A 14,530-nucleotide genomic window follows, 5' to 3' on the forward strand; every position below is an offset into this window, starting at 1 on the left:
GCTCACAACCTATAAACAAGCACTTACTTGCTTCTCCCCTTTACTTACAAGATTCATGTCACAACCCTTGTTAGATCTTTAATTAAATTATATGTACTTCAACAAAGACTGAAGCAAAATTATTTGAATTGTGGCACCCTCCAGCATAACAATATTTTTACAAGCCAAAATTTGCGTCTTGTGAATGGATATTTTGCAAAATCACGTGTATGGTCACTCTTGGATTTCACCAACTTTGAGTTTGTCTCCTAGATTTTCAGAGGACAATTAAATGTTATAAAATTGGATGCCAAATAATCAGGTTACACATCTTTACACTGAATTCCAAAGGAATGACCTGAAGTTGTTCTTTGAGAAGTGGAACGTTTGCTGAATTAAGAAGCAGCTATAGAAATGGGACCAAAATTTCAGACTACTCCAGAATGGCCCTCAACCTCACAATTATTGTTTTATTTGGGGTCTTTGGTGCTTCTGTGTAGAAGCACAACTTCATAGAAATGTAGGCACCTTCACCTAGATTAGTTCTTAAGGCAGTGGATAAGGTGCAGCCCTGAGGCACCAGGGAGTGCCTCTCCACTTTGTGCAGAGGCTGTTGAGTCACGGCTGCCTATCACAAGGGCATGAGTCACCAAGCTGTAACGCAAAAGCAGATGATTCCAGAGGCTATATTTAAAAGACAATTAGTAGTTGCACTTGTGAATGTAAGAGGCTTGATCCTGTCTCTGTGTATGTTGTTGTTTGTGGAGTATACTTACTGGACTGTGGGGTTTTTTTTTGTGAGATTTTAGGCAAAGAAAGGAAAACTTCTGGATCTTGACCAAGCTTAGACTGGAGACAGGCACTGAGCTTTCTTGGACTGCAGTAGTTCTGGGCACACCCAGAAGGAGAACTTTAAAGTTTTCGAAGCACTTAAGTAAAACAGAGAGGCACCTTCAGGGTTAGGTGGAGTAACTTGCAATTTTTGTTTTAATGAAAATGTTTGCTCCATGTAAGCATCAGAACTTTTCACCAGATCTAATGCTGGATTTCTCTGTTAGGCAGCTTTCAGAGACAAGTGTATGTTTTGATGTAGTTAATGAATATTTGAAGAGATTAAAACTCTGGTGGTAGGTGTGAACAGCTGCAGTCCAAGCTGTTGGATGTATGCACAAATTATGTAGCTAGATAAACCTGGTGCACTGTGAGGTGCTTTATCAAAGTCTTGTGAATGTAGTCAATTTTGGATGCCATCCAAAAGACTTGCATTGAACATAGTTTAATAGGTGTGAACAACTAAACTAGTAGATACACTATACTTTACCAATGTGCAAGGCAACAGATTCAAAGGCAATCTTAAAGGGTATAATATTTTTTTCTTTAAGTATTTCTAAATATTATTTATTTATTATTTTCTTCCTAAATAATACAGAAAGAGAACTTTGCACATCAGTGGAAACATGACTTCGGAATGATGCTTAAGTTTCGTAACTACTTCAAGTTGCCATTGTCAGTAGCTGGCAAGATACATAATCTATCCAGAAAGATAAATATTGAAGGAAATTTAAGTTGGCTTGCTATATATTTAAGTCAAGAAGATAAAATAGGCTAAAAGCTCAGAGCAGTTCTGAACTTAATTGAGTTAGCGTATGTTTCTACATGATGTATCTCACATCCTTGTTGTGAGTTAAAATAGAGGGTCTTGGATTGTTTCAGCAGGTACTGTATATATGCCCACGTTAAGAGATTTCTGTTACAGTTAGTACATAGATGCATATGGATATAAGTGAGTCGACAGGACCCATAAGAAGTATAGGTTGATGCTAAAATGACATTGGAATTCATGAAAGTGAAATACCATCCACTCACAATACACAAAGGGTATAGTCACATGAAAAATTGCATGTGAGTGGTCCCGTGATATTTAAGAGGTTAGGATAACTAATTCATTGGCTTTCTGCAAATTTTCAAACCACTTTGTATTGCATCATTTACCTCTTTGAGAAATCTTATTGTGTCCATTTCAGCAAAGTTCTGGGATTGCCTATGAGCCTATTAGATTATTTTTTTCTGAGTTACTGCCATTATCCATCTCTGCCCCTCTTTGAAATCTCCATTACAAATCAGTATTTTTGTTTTCTAATTTCACTCAGACTCTTGTCTGAGCCCTGCTGACAAAGGGCTGCAGTGTCTGACTACAAGTGGGCTGCTAGGCTGAGATGATTAAGGAGACTCTGCAGGTAACGTTGAGAGTGTCAGTGTAAATTTCAGTAAATACCAAGAAAAAGGATGGTTATGAATAGCTCATAACTTGGTAGTATAACTGCTGAGACTGGCAGCAGCAGTTTGAAGGTGTTAGGTTCACCCACCTGCAGTGTGAAAGGGGAGGAGACTTTAATCAGGGGGTTTTATCCAGTCTCATTTTATGTGACCTGATGCACGTTTTATTATATGCCATGAAACACCTCTCCCTTTGATTGTCATGTCATGGTTGTTCTGGAGAGGAGGTTTGAATTCTGTTCCATCCTGTGTGGTGGGTTGGTTGGTTTGGTTGGTTTGGTTTTTTTGGGGTGTGTGTGTTTTGTTTTTTCCCCTACCCAGTTTCACAGATTTTGTTTTCATCCCTCTTGGAGGTGAAATGGGGAAGATTGCTGAAATGTCAAATATTTTAATGCGGTGGAGAAATTCTTGCTAAGTCTGCCTAAGTACAGGAGTGTGGGTTGTTCCAGTTGAGATATTAATATCTGTTCTGCTGTAAATAGGATTACTAGAAAGTCTTTTGCTAGATAGGTCTGTAGTGCTTTTAAGCCCCTTGTGGGGAGGTAATTTGACTTTTACATTTGCAAGACTTATTGCAGACATAGTACACCTCATCAGGCTTTTGAAAGTTTCTGTGCCAAAATTCATGTTATTTAATCCTAGTGTTAACTGTCTAGCCATTTCAGGTATTCATTTTTCCCTCCAGAAGGAGGGAAAACGATTGTCACATTTGCACATTTTCGTATCAAAAACACCACTACCAAAATGACATTTCTTTCAATAGGTTGAAGCACCTAAGCACTTAAATAATTCTGAAAACAAGCTCTTAAGTCGCTTAGATACTTAGCAGTTTTTACACTGTGTGCTATAAATGATATTTCAAAAGAAATGCATCTGTGAGTTGCAGTAAGAAGTGTTTTGAAAAAGGCATTGAAATACTGTTGAAAGTTGAGTTTGTAATGCAGCCTGCCATTGACAATGAAGATACAGATGAACTGAAAAAATTGAAAACATGTGCATGGACTTTAAGCACTCTTTTTAAGAACAATCTCCAGAAACACTGGAGGTCCATCCCTTGCTTCTTTGCAAAATTAGATCTGTAATAGCATCTTTTCTGCTTTTCAAATGAGGTGCAATTTACAAAGTGGATTAGGGGAGTGCACGTTTCTTTTTCTGTGAGTTTGTATCCCAGAACAATGTTCTGCTGAGATTGTGTCCCTCCGTACAAGGATGTTGGATAAAAAGATTATTGCAGAGTGAAAAAAACTGAAAGAGAGTACATCTGGAAAAAAACAGAATGATAAGAACTTGAAACCATGTTGGTTACAATCCATGTTACATGTATATCCTCCATTTTCAATAAGTGATATAAAAGACTATTGTCTCAGTATGTCTGGTAATGAAGAGTCAGGTTGCAGGAAGTGAGACATTTGTTTCCTTCACAATTCAAAATGTCTGTTAGTGAATAGTGTCCTATGGGATCTGTCTAAATGCCTTGTGTTAGCGCTGTATATGTGGACTTGCCTAACATTTAAAAGAACGTAGCTTTTTCTCAAACTTACGTGCTAAAAGCTCAAATGGTGTAAAGTGTTGCAGGAGATCTAGACTAGAAGTCTGTTTTCAGAAGTGCTGCCCATCTTTTAAAAAACAATTGTACAATAGTAAGCAGTGAAATTGGTGAATAAGTTTGAGAAAGCCTTTTAGATCTACTGACGACCATGGAACTGCAGAAAGAAAGGATGAAGTTTAGCTGAGCCCTAACGCTTTCTTCCTCATGACTAACTCAAACCTGTTACATGCAGAACTTTTGTCATGATACTTTCCCAAGTCTCAACTTTTAATACCTTCCATTTAAAAAACTAAATGATCGGACAATAAAAAAAAAGAGGAATTTTCTTTTGAAGTTGTTAGAAGTATTTTGTGATTTTCCTAAAACAGATTTGTTCTCTTTGATTTTTATTTGGGGGGGGAGGGAATATTTAGCTTGTCCAGTTACCTGCAAACAATCCACATTTTCTAGCAGCAGGATCTGTACTTTATCTAACTGCACATTTCTTAAGTTCTTGTAAGTCTTATCCCTTTTTAGGCAGATTTTAATTATCTGGCTGCCTCACAGAAATTGAGAGCTCTTTATCTATGAACAGCAATGTTCTCTTGTTTCTGTTCACTCCACTGCATTTCAACATGTAACCACTTGTAAATGGCAAGATACAGACAGCGGTTGACCAAGTTCTGAAATGTATGGTTTTAGGTTCAGTTCTAAACTGAACTGTTTTATCTCCTCTTTTTCTCCCCCCTTCCTCCCCCTCCCCCCCACCCCCCTCAATTTATATTGTATTTCCCTACTTCAAGGATCTCTTTCCTGCCTGAAAATTCTGATGCAGCATTTTAGGTGTCCAATATATGATTACAAATTTACCAAAATAAGAACTCCCCTGATGTCTGAACATTTGAGAGTATTTCCAAACAAATGAGAGTGTACCTAGGTAATAACCCTCTCAAGGGCTGGTGGGGCTTCTGTGCATTTGCAGTAGTCATGATGCAATGATAGTGCTTAGAAATAAGGATCAGTTGAATTTGTATTCAGAATGCTGTTTAACCCCAGATTTCCTCCATGACTGTGGACAAGGCTTTTAACTTCATTGTGGCTGGGTTTGCCGTCTGTAATAGAGAGGGAACACCACTGCTCTTCTCTGTTATTTTCTGCAGACTGTATGAGCACTCGCAACAGAATCATCCTTGCATTGCTCACAAAATGGAGAGTGTATTAATAATATTACTATACAATAGAAATTGGTAACCCAGTTTCAGTTCTATGAATTCTATTAACACAAGACTTTAAAGCTGTTTGCTTTATTGTCATACAAGTGATATATCAGGAATGTGAGATAAAAAGGCAAGTAAGTTTAACATCAGATTTGCATCCTTGGGAATCAAATCAAGGTTTTGCATCCCGTAGCCTTTCAGCAAAGCACTCTGGCACTGTTGAAGTCCTGTTGCAAAAAATGGGGTGTGTCTAGTCTATTCATGTAACATACACTGGATTTCCAGTTTGAATTGCTGTAAAGTCCCAAGAATTGAGGTAGAGATGACTAATGTAGGTTGGTATCCAGTTTCATAGACATCCTGGAAAATACTGAATAAGCAGTGTTAAATGTTTTTCTCTTTTCTTTCTGTAGGATTTGTGTGTGATCAGCATTGTGCTGTACCACAGTGAAGAGGTATTTTTCACTTCAAGACACCTTGCATTAAAGGATCATGGTAGACAGTTTAATAGTTTCTTTGAGGTAAGTGATGCAATAAGACATTTAAAATCTTACTTAATATGCTCTTAACACGCTGCAGTAAATATCAATTTGGTTGTCTCTTGCTTTGGTGTTATAAGTGTTTGTATCATAGGAGGGTAAATAAAAATCTTATCCAAAGACCAAATAATCAAGTACATGAATACCAGACATAGCATTCTTTGGTGATAGTAAAAAAAGAAAGTTCTCATTGTTTTTTTTATGCTTAGGGCATCTGTTAGTGTGTGCCAATGTGATGGCACATATTATTGGAAAGTTCCTTTTTTTTTTTTTAATGAGGCTGTACAACTACAGTCACTGGGCTTAAATTTCTGATTTACATGTTTTAGTACCTGTGCTGCAATTCATTCAGGGATTTATATTATGCATTCCTGAAACAGTTTGCCAGTGGGCAAACATAGGAAAGACCTTTCAAACAGCTTTCCTGACAAAGGAAACATGCAACTGTTTCTAAGCTGGTCTGTCCAGTTCTGTAGTTGGGCAAGCAGATTCAGAGAAAACAGGCAGTTGTGATGCTACACGAACAAAACTTGACCTCCTGCGAGGAATGACAGCTGCATGCTCTTTCATTTGTATGGAGATACTGTCAGTAACACCTCTGATCTAACCCTCCTTCTTGTGAATTTCAGACATCGATCTCTGAATTGCAATTCTGGCACCCTCCTAATATGCCAGGGCAGATTCCACATCAAAATGGATCTGTCACATATTATTGACACTACCTGTGTTATCTTTCCTGTTGATACTTCTCCCTGCATAGCTCCTCCCAAGCTGTCCCAGACTCCTAGGCTGTTCTGCAGACTTTCATTTGTGAGGAAGTCGGGAATATGAGACAAGAGCCATACTGTACTAGTCAGTAGTAATCACTTGGCTAAAATACTTTCACTCCTATCTGGACAATCCACAGTTGGCAATGATAGCCCTTCATAAAATACAACTACTAAGGGACAGCAACCATGCAAGAAATCTATTTCTCCAGCTTCATTCATGGAGAGCTAATACTCACTGCAATGACAGAGGAAGAACTCTTGAGAGATGTTCCTAAATGAGGTGTTAAATAGCAAACTTCTTGCTACTCCTACAATAGAGCTAATACTGCTTCGCTTTGCTCTGCGCCCCCCCAGTTAAACAGAAATTGGTATTGCCAGTAAAAGAAAGCTTTGCAACTCAGATAGACTGACAGTTTAAAGGCTGACTGATTTAGATTAGGTACTTGGCTCCAAATAGTGCCATAACTGTGAGAGCATGGGCTGTACCAGCAAGGTTCTTACACAGAGGCCTGAGTTAAACAGCCATCAATCAGCTGCAATTGGTACCTGACCTGTTCATGTATACTTGAAAAGCTTTGCCTTATTTTGAGGAGCACTTGCTCTTTTTGGCTTTTCTGCACAGTAAGAATACCTGAAACACACCCACTGAAATTGGAGAAGCCTATTTTTGTAGCTTGGGAGGCCTAACGTTAGTCAAGCATGACAAATAAAAAAGCCTAGTCCAGAGAAGTTAGCCAAAGCAAGCTACTGAGGGAAATAACATTAAAAAAATTAAATTGCCGCACACTGATTTGAAGCTAGAGGCTTACCTCAGGATAGCTTAAGTATACCCAGCAGATTTCCTGTGTGTTTGAAATAGTAGGTTGATACCATTGTTTCTGAGAGATCCAATTGCAGATACAGAAGCAAACTTAAAAACTAGCTTCATTGTCCTTGAGCACGTACATACAGATGGTGATTATAGTGCAACCTCATTAAAGAGTGGTCAGGAAAAGCCTGGCACAGAGTAATCACTCATATACTAAAAGTTTGCGTTTTAGAACTGAAAACTTTAATCTGCTAAGTAATTTGCTTTGAAGATTACAGTTCTTACTCATTTCAGAACTCCCAACATTGTGCATGATTTCAAAAGTATTTATGCATGGAAATCTGTAGTCCTTCAGACTGATCAGAAAAATCCTGTCCTGTTAAGGATGAAAGCATTAATTTCCTTATGCAAAGTTTGAACTTTTTTTCACATGCTCTGAGGGATTATAGGGAGCAGAAGCCATAAGGGAGCAGGGAGTGGGTAGGAAGATTATGAAAAGGAAGTTAAATATAATTTGCAACGGATGTAGGCTGGGCCTGTCAGAGACTGCACTCTGCTTGCTTACAAGCTTGTCATGTTTTCATTGAGAATAGTTAGGAGATCACTTGAGCACTTGAAAAAGGGATCTGCAGGTCAGCTAAAGACAGATTTGATGCTGTCATTTTGCAGTTTGGAGGTCTGAGTTCTGTTTCTATTTCTACCTTTGATTTCAGGTGTGATTGGCAAATCAGTTTCTTCATTCATGCCTTTGGCTTCCATCAACCACTCTGTTATTGGGCCTTGCTCTGAACTGCACGTTTTGACTCTTACTGTGGTGTCTTTATAGTGCCTTACACTGGCTCTGATTTCAGCCACCTCCTCTGTATTTTGTGTTATCACAAATGATAGCTTTGTGAAATACAATACTTCCTTCTAATGGACTTTTAAAGTGTTTTAATTGTTTTTTTCTAAATTGATGTGACAGTAAGGAAGTAATGACTTTTTCTTGCCTTTGGATGGTTTATTGCTTTGAGAGAGAGGGGTATAGACTATAGTGATGAGGTGATGATAGGCCCCGTGCAATCAATACTTACGTAACGGTTCCTTTTGCAGTAGGTTAGCAAGAACAAACACAGAAAACTCAAGAAAAACATTCTCCCTAGTAGAAGAATTGGTGGTAATGAAATGCTTAGTATAAAAAAAACCTCTTTCTGTTTAGGAGGTCTGTCTCTGAAAATACTTGAAACAATGAGAAATATTTAAAGGGTTACCGTTTAGGGAGCAAAGGAAGGAGCTGTGAGTAGGAAGCACAGCTGGATTTTGTCTGGTCCATTAGTTTGCAGATGGACTTTGTGTCCAAATCCTTCAATTTTACTTCTGCATTGAAATTCAGCAAATCATTAGCAGCTTTCCCCTTTATAGAGTGTCTGAAGCATACTCTTTGTAGACTGAAAAGTCAAACTCCTGGTAGAAATAAAGATGCCTTGATCCTACTTCTTATACCTTTCTGTGTTTTCTGATGAAGGGGCTTGCTAGAAAGGGGCAAACCAATGCCCAGTGCAAATTATAGCAAACAAAAGACTGAGCTAACTGAGCCTAACTTGTAATGGGCTCCTAGGAGTCATTACAGTGGTGAGGCTTGACAGAACAAAGTTTGTTTGGGCTTGGTTCCCATTATAACTCCTTTCAGATTGAAGGTGTGGGGACTGGGGTGATGCTTGGCTGCTTATCCTGAGTCTCTGGTGAGCTGTGTCAACTACTTTCTATCTTCTGTGCTAAATAACCTATTAGGTTATTCAATTTCCACAAGTGTTGGGCAGCTGGGGAAGAACCTATTTTCTGCAAAATCATGGTGATTCTTTGCATGTTTCCTGTGTGCTGGAGGTGGAGTGCTCATCTATAAAATGAGGAGCCAGAGCTAGAAACAGACTTAGTCCACAGATGGGTGAATTCTTTCTTAGCACTTTAGAAAACTTGCAAAGTGTATGTCAGTTTGACAGCAAATGCTGAGGTGTTAAAATATGCACTGCCAAAAATATTTTAATTTAAACATAAAGTTATGTGAAATACTATCAATGGATTCTGCTTGGTGCAGTTTTGCTTTATAGATAGACAAATATATGTATGTACCTGGTACTGCCTGCTGTGAAGTGAATGTCGTAAGAACGTTCCGTACAGTTTAGTGAGTCTGCTTTGGTTAGTAATGGTATTCAAGTGACTAAATAAGTTCTTGCAGTATGAAGCCCTGTAATAGGCTGTAGATGTGTGGTTTGTGTTAGTGGTAATTATATCTTCTGTGTCACTATTTGTTTTTTCAGACTTCTCAGTTCCCTAGCAGTGCTGGGATTTCAGTTTGTCATCCCACAGCCTTCAATTGAACACAGAAAGGTAAGCATTAGAAATATTCAGTTTTTGTATATTTAAAGGTAAATGTAGAAAACATTAGAGTAAGATGCATAAAGCAACACAATCTAAATAAAGTTCTGGGTATAATGTGGCTTTTGTTTTTTGTGTGGGGTTTTTTATGTAAATATATACTTAGTTAAAAGAGGCTCATCATGGTTAATTAGCTGAGTAATTGTATGGAGTGTTGTAGATCACAAATAGGTCCATGTCAGCTTACTCAAGCTTTGGAGCATTTTCATCATGTAAGACAAAGGGGAAGAAGAATTCATGTCAGTGAGAGCAGTGGTCAAACTTGGAGTGATTAGCAGAAGCATCCAGTTGCTCATAGGTAGCTCTTTCTCATACAGAGATGGAGACGTCTGAAACAGAAGTTGGACCCAAACCATGCTCTGTTGCTAGATTTAAATTGCTGGAGATCAGAGCTGGAAACTCCTGAACTTTCCTGCTGTGGTCTTGTGAATGGTTCACTCATCATAGACATTGGCATGTCTAAGAAAGCTTGCAGACTGCACACCTTTCATCCTGCTCAGCATTAGTGGCATCTTGGCTGGAATACTTACGTTAGGTTTTTGCACTGCTTTTCAGGAAAGTAGTGGACAATTTGGAGAGAAACAGAGGGCAGCAGTGATTATCCTCAAGAGATTTTAAAATCTTACCTCTGAGGGAAGTTTGAATGAATTCAGGTTGTTTAGTCTAAAGATAAGACTGGTGAGGGAGGCAGATATGATCTCCAAATGCGAGTACTAGAGAGAAGGCTATTCTTTCTCTCTGTGGTGGAGTAGATGAGAAGAAATGGATTTAAACTGGGGCAAGGGAAACTTAGGTTTGATGTTAGAAAAAACTTCTCACGGTAAGGGTATAAAGAAGAATAGGTCATATTGACTGGATAACGTTTGGAATTTCCATGATGGAGGTCTCTGTGAATGTGTTGGACAAATGTTTGTCAGGAATGATGTGTAGGTATTGCTGATTCTACCAGAGACCTCAGGGGAGATCCCCTGGATGCTCTTCTGTCTCTTTATGGGCTGTGACCTTATATCGATGTTGTTCTCATCTCTTAATTGGTATTCAAACACAACCAATTAATTATTAAAGGTATCAAATAACCTATTTTTAAAAAAGTTTGCTTTTTACTATAGATTTTTAAATAATAATGCAAGGTGCACGTTTATTTTTAAACTGTACTTTTTAAAGGAGATAAAAGGCAAGTTTGCAGGGTTTCCTTTCTTTATGTGCATGTGCCACTGTCTTTAGGGTAAAAAATTATTTGGACTATAGCTCCGTAGGTGTGGACTAGAAACCTGAAGCTGTCTGATAGTCATAGTTCCTGAAGAGCATAGCTGTCATGTTCAACTCCTTGTGCAGCCTAATTGTAAGACAAGTTAAATGAGGTCAGTAATGATGCTGCCTGAAACTGGCATGGTCCAGTCTGCAGCATTTCTCAAGCTGCCCAAGTGCTCTATTCTAAACCTGAGTACAACATAGTATTTTTCCCTATTTTAGGTCTCTTCTGTTTTGTTGTGCAGTTGAGATGGTCATGCTGTGGCTCTGTTTTCAGTACTCTGTCTAATTAGACATTCTTTTGTAACATCACAGTGGAGAGATGCTGCAGTCCAGCTTCCAAATGGCCTTAGGGGGAAAAAATCTACTAACTAAAATAGAGTAAGTCAGAGAAACAATTGCTGCATTCTCTGCGGCTCCGGAATTAATTTTGATAAAATCAGATTCTTTGTTTTCAGTTGAATGAGAAATGCCACGGGTCTGGAGTGTCTTCTGTACTAGTTAAAGGGACTGAAGGCATGGCACTAAGCGGCATAGTAACTACCTTGGAGCTGTTCTTTTTACTGAAAACAAGAGAGGCAGAAGTTTCCTAGTGACGATCTCATACAGGCTCCAAGGCTGTCATTCTCTGCTCTTACGCTACGGGAGAGGATTCTATTCATGCCAAACTGTGTTTAGACTGGAATTCTGTATTTATTAAACTTTTCAGACACCTTCTGACCCACCTATCGGCTCCAGACAACAGGGGCTGTTAGTAGCTCTGAAGGCCAAGTCAGACCAGTTTCTAACTGAGAGTGAGTTCTCAGCTTTGTAGCTCTGGAAGTTGTTCCTGTTCTTTTTATGCAGTAACCTGGAAGCGTGTTTGCTGTATCCCTAGCCAGCATCTCCTGTGTATTTCTGCACGGATCTCTGCTATTTGGTAGCGTTCCTTCTATGTGAGAGGAGGACGGTTTTGCGGGAAGAAAGGGAGAGGAGGCAGAGGAGGATGAACAATATGTCGTTTTAACAATGTAGTGAATAACAAAATAGCATTTCGTAACTTTTATATACACACTCAGAGGGTACAGTATGTGGAAACTGAGTAACTAGACCTGAATTCTAATAAAACATTAGCTTATACCCCAATCCGTATTGTGTGTTTATTTTGCAGCTTACAGTTAAGCATGTGTGTACATGATGCTTGAACATGCAGTGTTGGAGAGTGTTTGGATTCTGTCTTGTGCACCCTGCTTATAGTTATTTTTGCTCTGAAAGCTATGGGCAGGGAAATAAAATCAGAGAATTGAACTTGGGTATTTGGCTGAGTAATTAATTAAAATATTTCCAAATAGTCTAGATTTTTTTCCTTACACTAAAACTTTTGGGAAAATGAAATAAAACCCAGGACAATCCCCAAAGCAACTGGATTGAAATCCAGTTGTAACTGCCTCTGGACACCCACAGTTCAGCTGAGATGTCGGTTTTTTAGGGCTTGGGAACACTTAAAAACATCAGGAAATACTGTTTTCTGTTTGTTTTAAAATCTTGCTAGCTTTTCATCTTTTGTTTCTTCTTTTTTTTGGAATCCATGTTTAAAATCATAGTAGTTTCAGAGGCTGACACAATGTAGATTTTTGAACAAAAATCTTTTTGTAGTTTCCTAACTCTTACTTGTAAGAGATTTTATTTGGCTTCAGTATATTAGAACTACTTAAAGTACCATTTAGCTACTCTTGACTTAGTGGCATATATTTAGGACTGTAACATGAAGAAAGAAGTTTATCTTATCAAGCAGCAATTTTTAAAATTTTTTTTAAAGGGAAATTTCATCAACAAAATCTGGAAGAGCAGAGCTCAGCAGGTTGCTTTCCTCAGACGCACACACAAAAATCCATTTCTGACATGACAGCCTGGGGACTGTTAGCTAGAAGAATGAGCCAAATTAATTCCGTAGCAGGAAAGTGTAGATAGTGGAACTAAGACTTGGGGGGGATGACAGGACCTAATGGGAAAGTTTTGGTTTTTTTCTCATTTGAACTTTATTCTGTAACTCTTCTGCTTTCAGGAGCTCCCCCCTCCCCATCCCCAGACTAAATGCAATACTATTCCATTTCAGTTTCTGTTCTTTTCTTACTCTGGGAAAACTTAAGCTTGGCTATTAAAGTAAAAATGTTTAGAACACTAGCCAGTTAGAAGATACTTTTTTGGGGAAAACATTTGACTGGGCAATACTTTCTGCTTTTAGATTTTATAATTTTGGAATTAAAGTCTTGGAAGCTTGTCTGTCATGCAAAGTCAGAATTGACCAACACAGAATTTCTAGTTTCAGAAATACCTGGCTACCTGATTTTTATATAGAAGTAGCTTTTGTGCTTATTCACTTTAAACAATGCTGTCTCTCCTGTCAGAAGTGCTCAAAAACTGACAACAAAGAGCATCTTTACATCTTCCTACATCTGAGCTTATGGTACTGCTCTGTTTATTAATCTTATCTCTGTAAATAGCACAGGTTTGGGCATTAATACAAATACATTAAATATGGTATGTTCATTAGATCGAAATAAAAATTCCTATGCAAAAGACTTTTATGGTTTCTTGCTGAAGACAGGGGTTGTAGTGTTGGTCAGTAGCTTCTTAGAGGTTGGTTTTTTTCCATGAGCTAACTTACTTATTCCACATTCATAGTATTTAATTTCTAATATCAAGTGTACTACTCCATAAGGCCAAAATACTCATCAATATTAGCAAAAAAGGAGGAAATGTTACGTGAAACCAAATAATTGCCACTTGCTTTTAAAAATCAACCAAGCTGTCTGAAACCGGTTAAACTGAAATCTTTCTTAATATTTGAACAATTAACTTTCCTCGTCCATCAGTACTGGCCATATGAACAGACCTCCTGCTGCTCATCATACAGTCAAGCTCTCTGTTCTCCCTCCCTATGCTTGTTTTATTGAATAAATATTATTTAACCTTATCTGATAAGTGTCATACTGTGATGAACAGAAGGTTAAACTATGAAACATAACAGTCCTTCTCCCAGACAACCACTGAAGTCTGTATTCCCAATTTTTCAGAAGTCATTCCTGGGTGGATTTTTAACTAATCGTATTTTGGTGTGTTATGAAAGTAAGCTGTAGTTATATTTATGCCTTGTTTAGTTTAGTAAAATTGGTAACGTAAATAGTAGTAAAGTTTGTCCAAATAAAATTTCTGACGTAAATATTGCTTTAACATCTTGCTTCTGTTATAGCATTAAATAGTAGCACTGAAGCAATGGAGTTGCTTTGAATTTATGCATATCTTTGTCACTCAGTTGTAGATTAGTATTGACTTCAGTGGAGGTACAGTATCTTAACAAATTAATTTTCAATGTATGGAAGAAGTGTCAGGATTTATTTTTTACAAGCATTTCGTTAGGGCACTACAATATTGTTCAAGAATTTTGAGCCTGTTTGGGCTTAGGGTTGTTTCTTTATGCTGACTCTGTATTAAAGAAGAAATAAACTGGGTGTTACCTCTTGCTATCAGACACACAACGTCTCTTTGAAAAGCAACTAACTATGTTATCAAGTGAATGTGACTAGACCTGCCACAAAATTTGAGACGATTATGCTTTAAGATGTGTGTTGTTGGGGTTTTTTTGTGGTGTCGTCCCCCCCCGCCTTGTGTTGGATTCGAATATGCTTGTTGAAGGGTCATCCCTGCAAAGTCAGGAGAAATGAGGAACAGGAGCAGGAGCAGAGGGAAAAGAGAAGAACAGGGGG

At 38.1% G+C, this 14,530-nt stretch overlaps 1 protein-coding gene across 1 annotated transcript in view; it reads left to right on the top strand.

Annotated features, from left to right (window-relative positions):
* Nucleotides 1-5,435: 5,435 nt before the first annotated feature.
* Nucleotides 5,436-14,530, top strand: part of THSD4 (thrombospondin, type I, domain containing 4) — a 316,313-nt gene continuing 307,218 nt past the window's right edge. The window contains exons 1-2 of the mRNA XM_009321570.1: nt 5,436-5,522; nt 9,416-9,485. Coding sequence (XP_009319845.1) covers nt 5,494-5,522; nt 9,416-9,485 — 99 coding nt within the window. The 5' untranslated portion in view covers nt 5,436-5,493. The remainder of the gene's footprint in view (nt 5,523-9,415; nt 9,486-14,530) is intronic.

The sequence above is a fragment of the Pygoscelis adeliae genome, unplaced genomic scaffold (genome assembly GCF_000699105.1).
Source record: "Pygoscelis adeliae isolate BGI_AS28 unplaced genomic scaffold, ASM69910v1 Scaffold183, whole genome shotgun sequence".
Lineage (NCBI taxonomy): Eukaryota > Metazoa > Chordata > Aves > Sphenisciformes > Spheniscidae > Pygoscelis > Pygoscelis adeliae.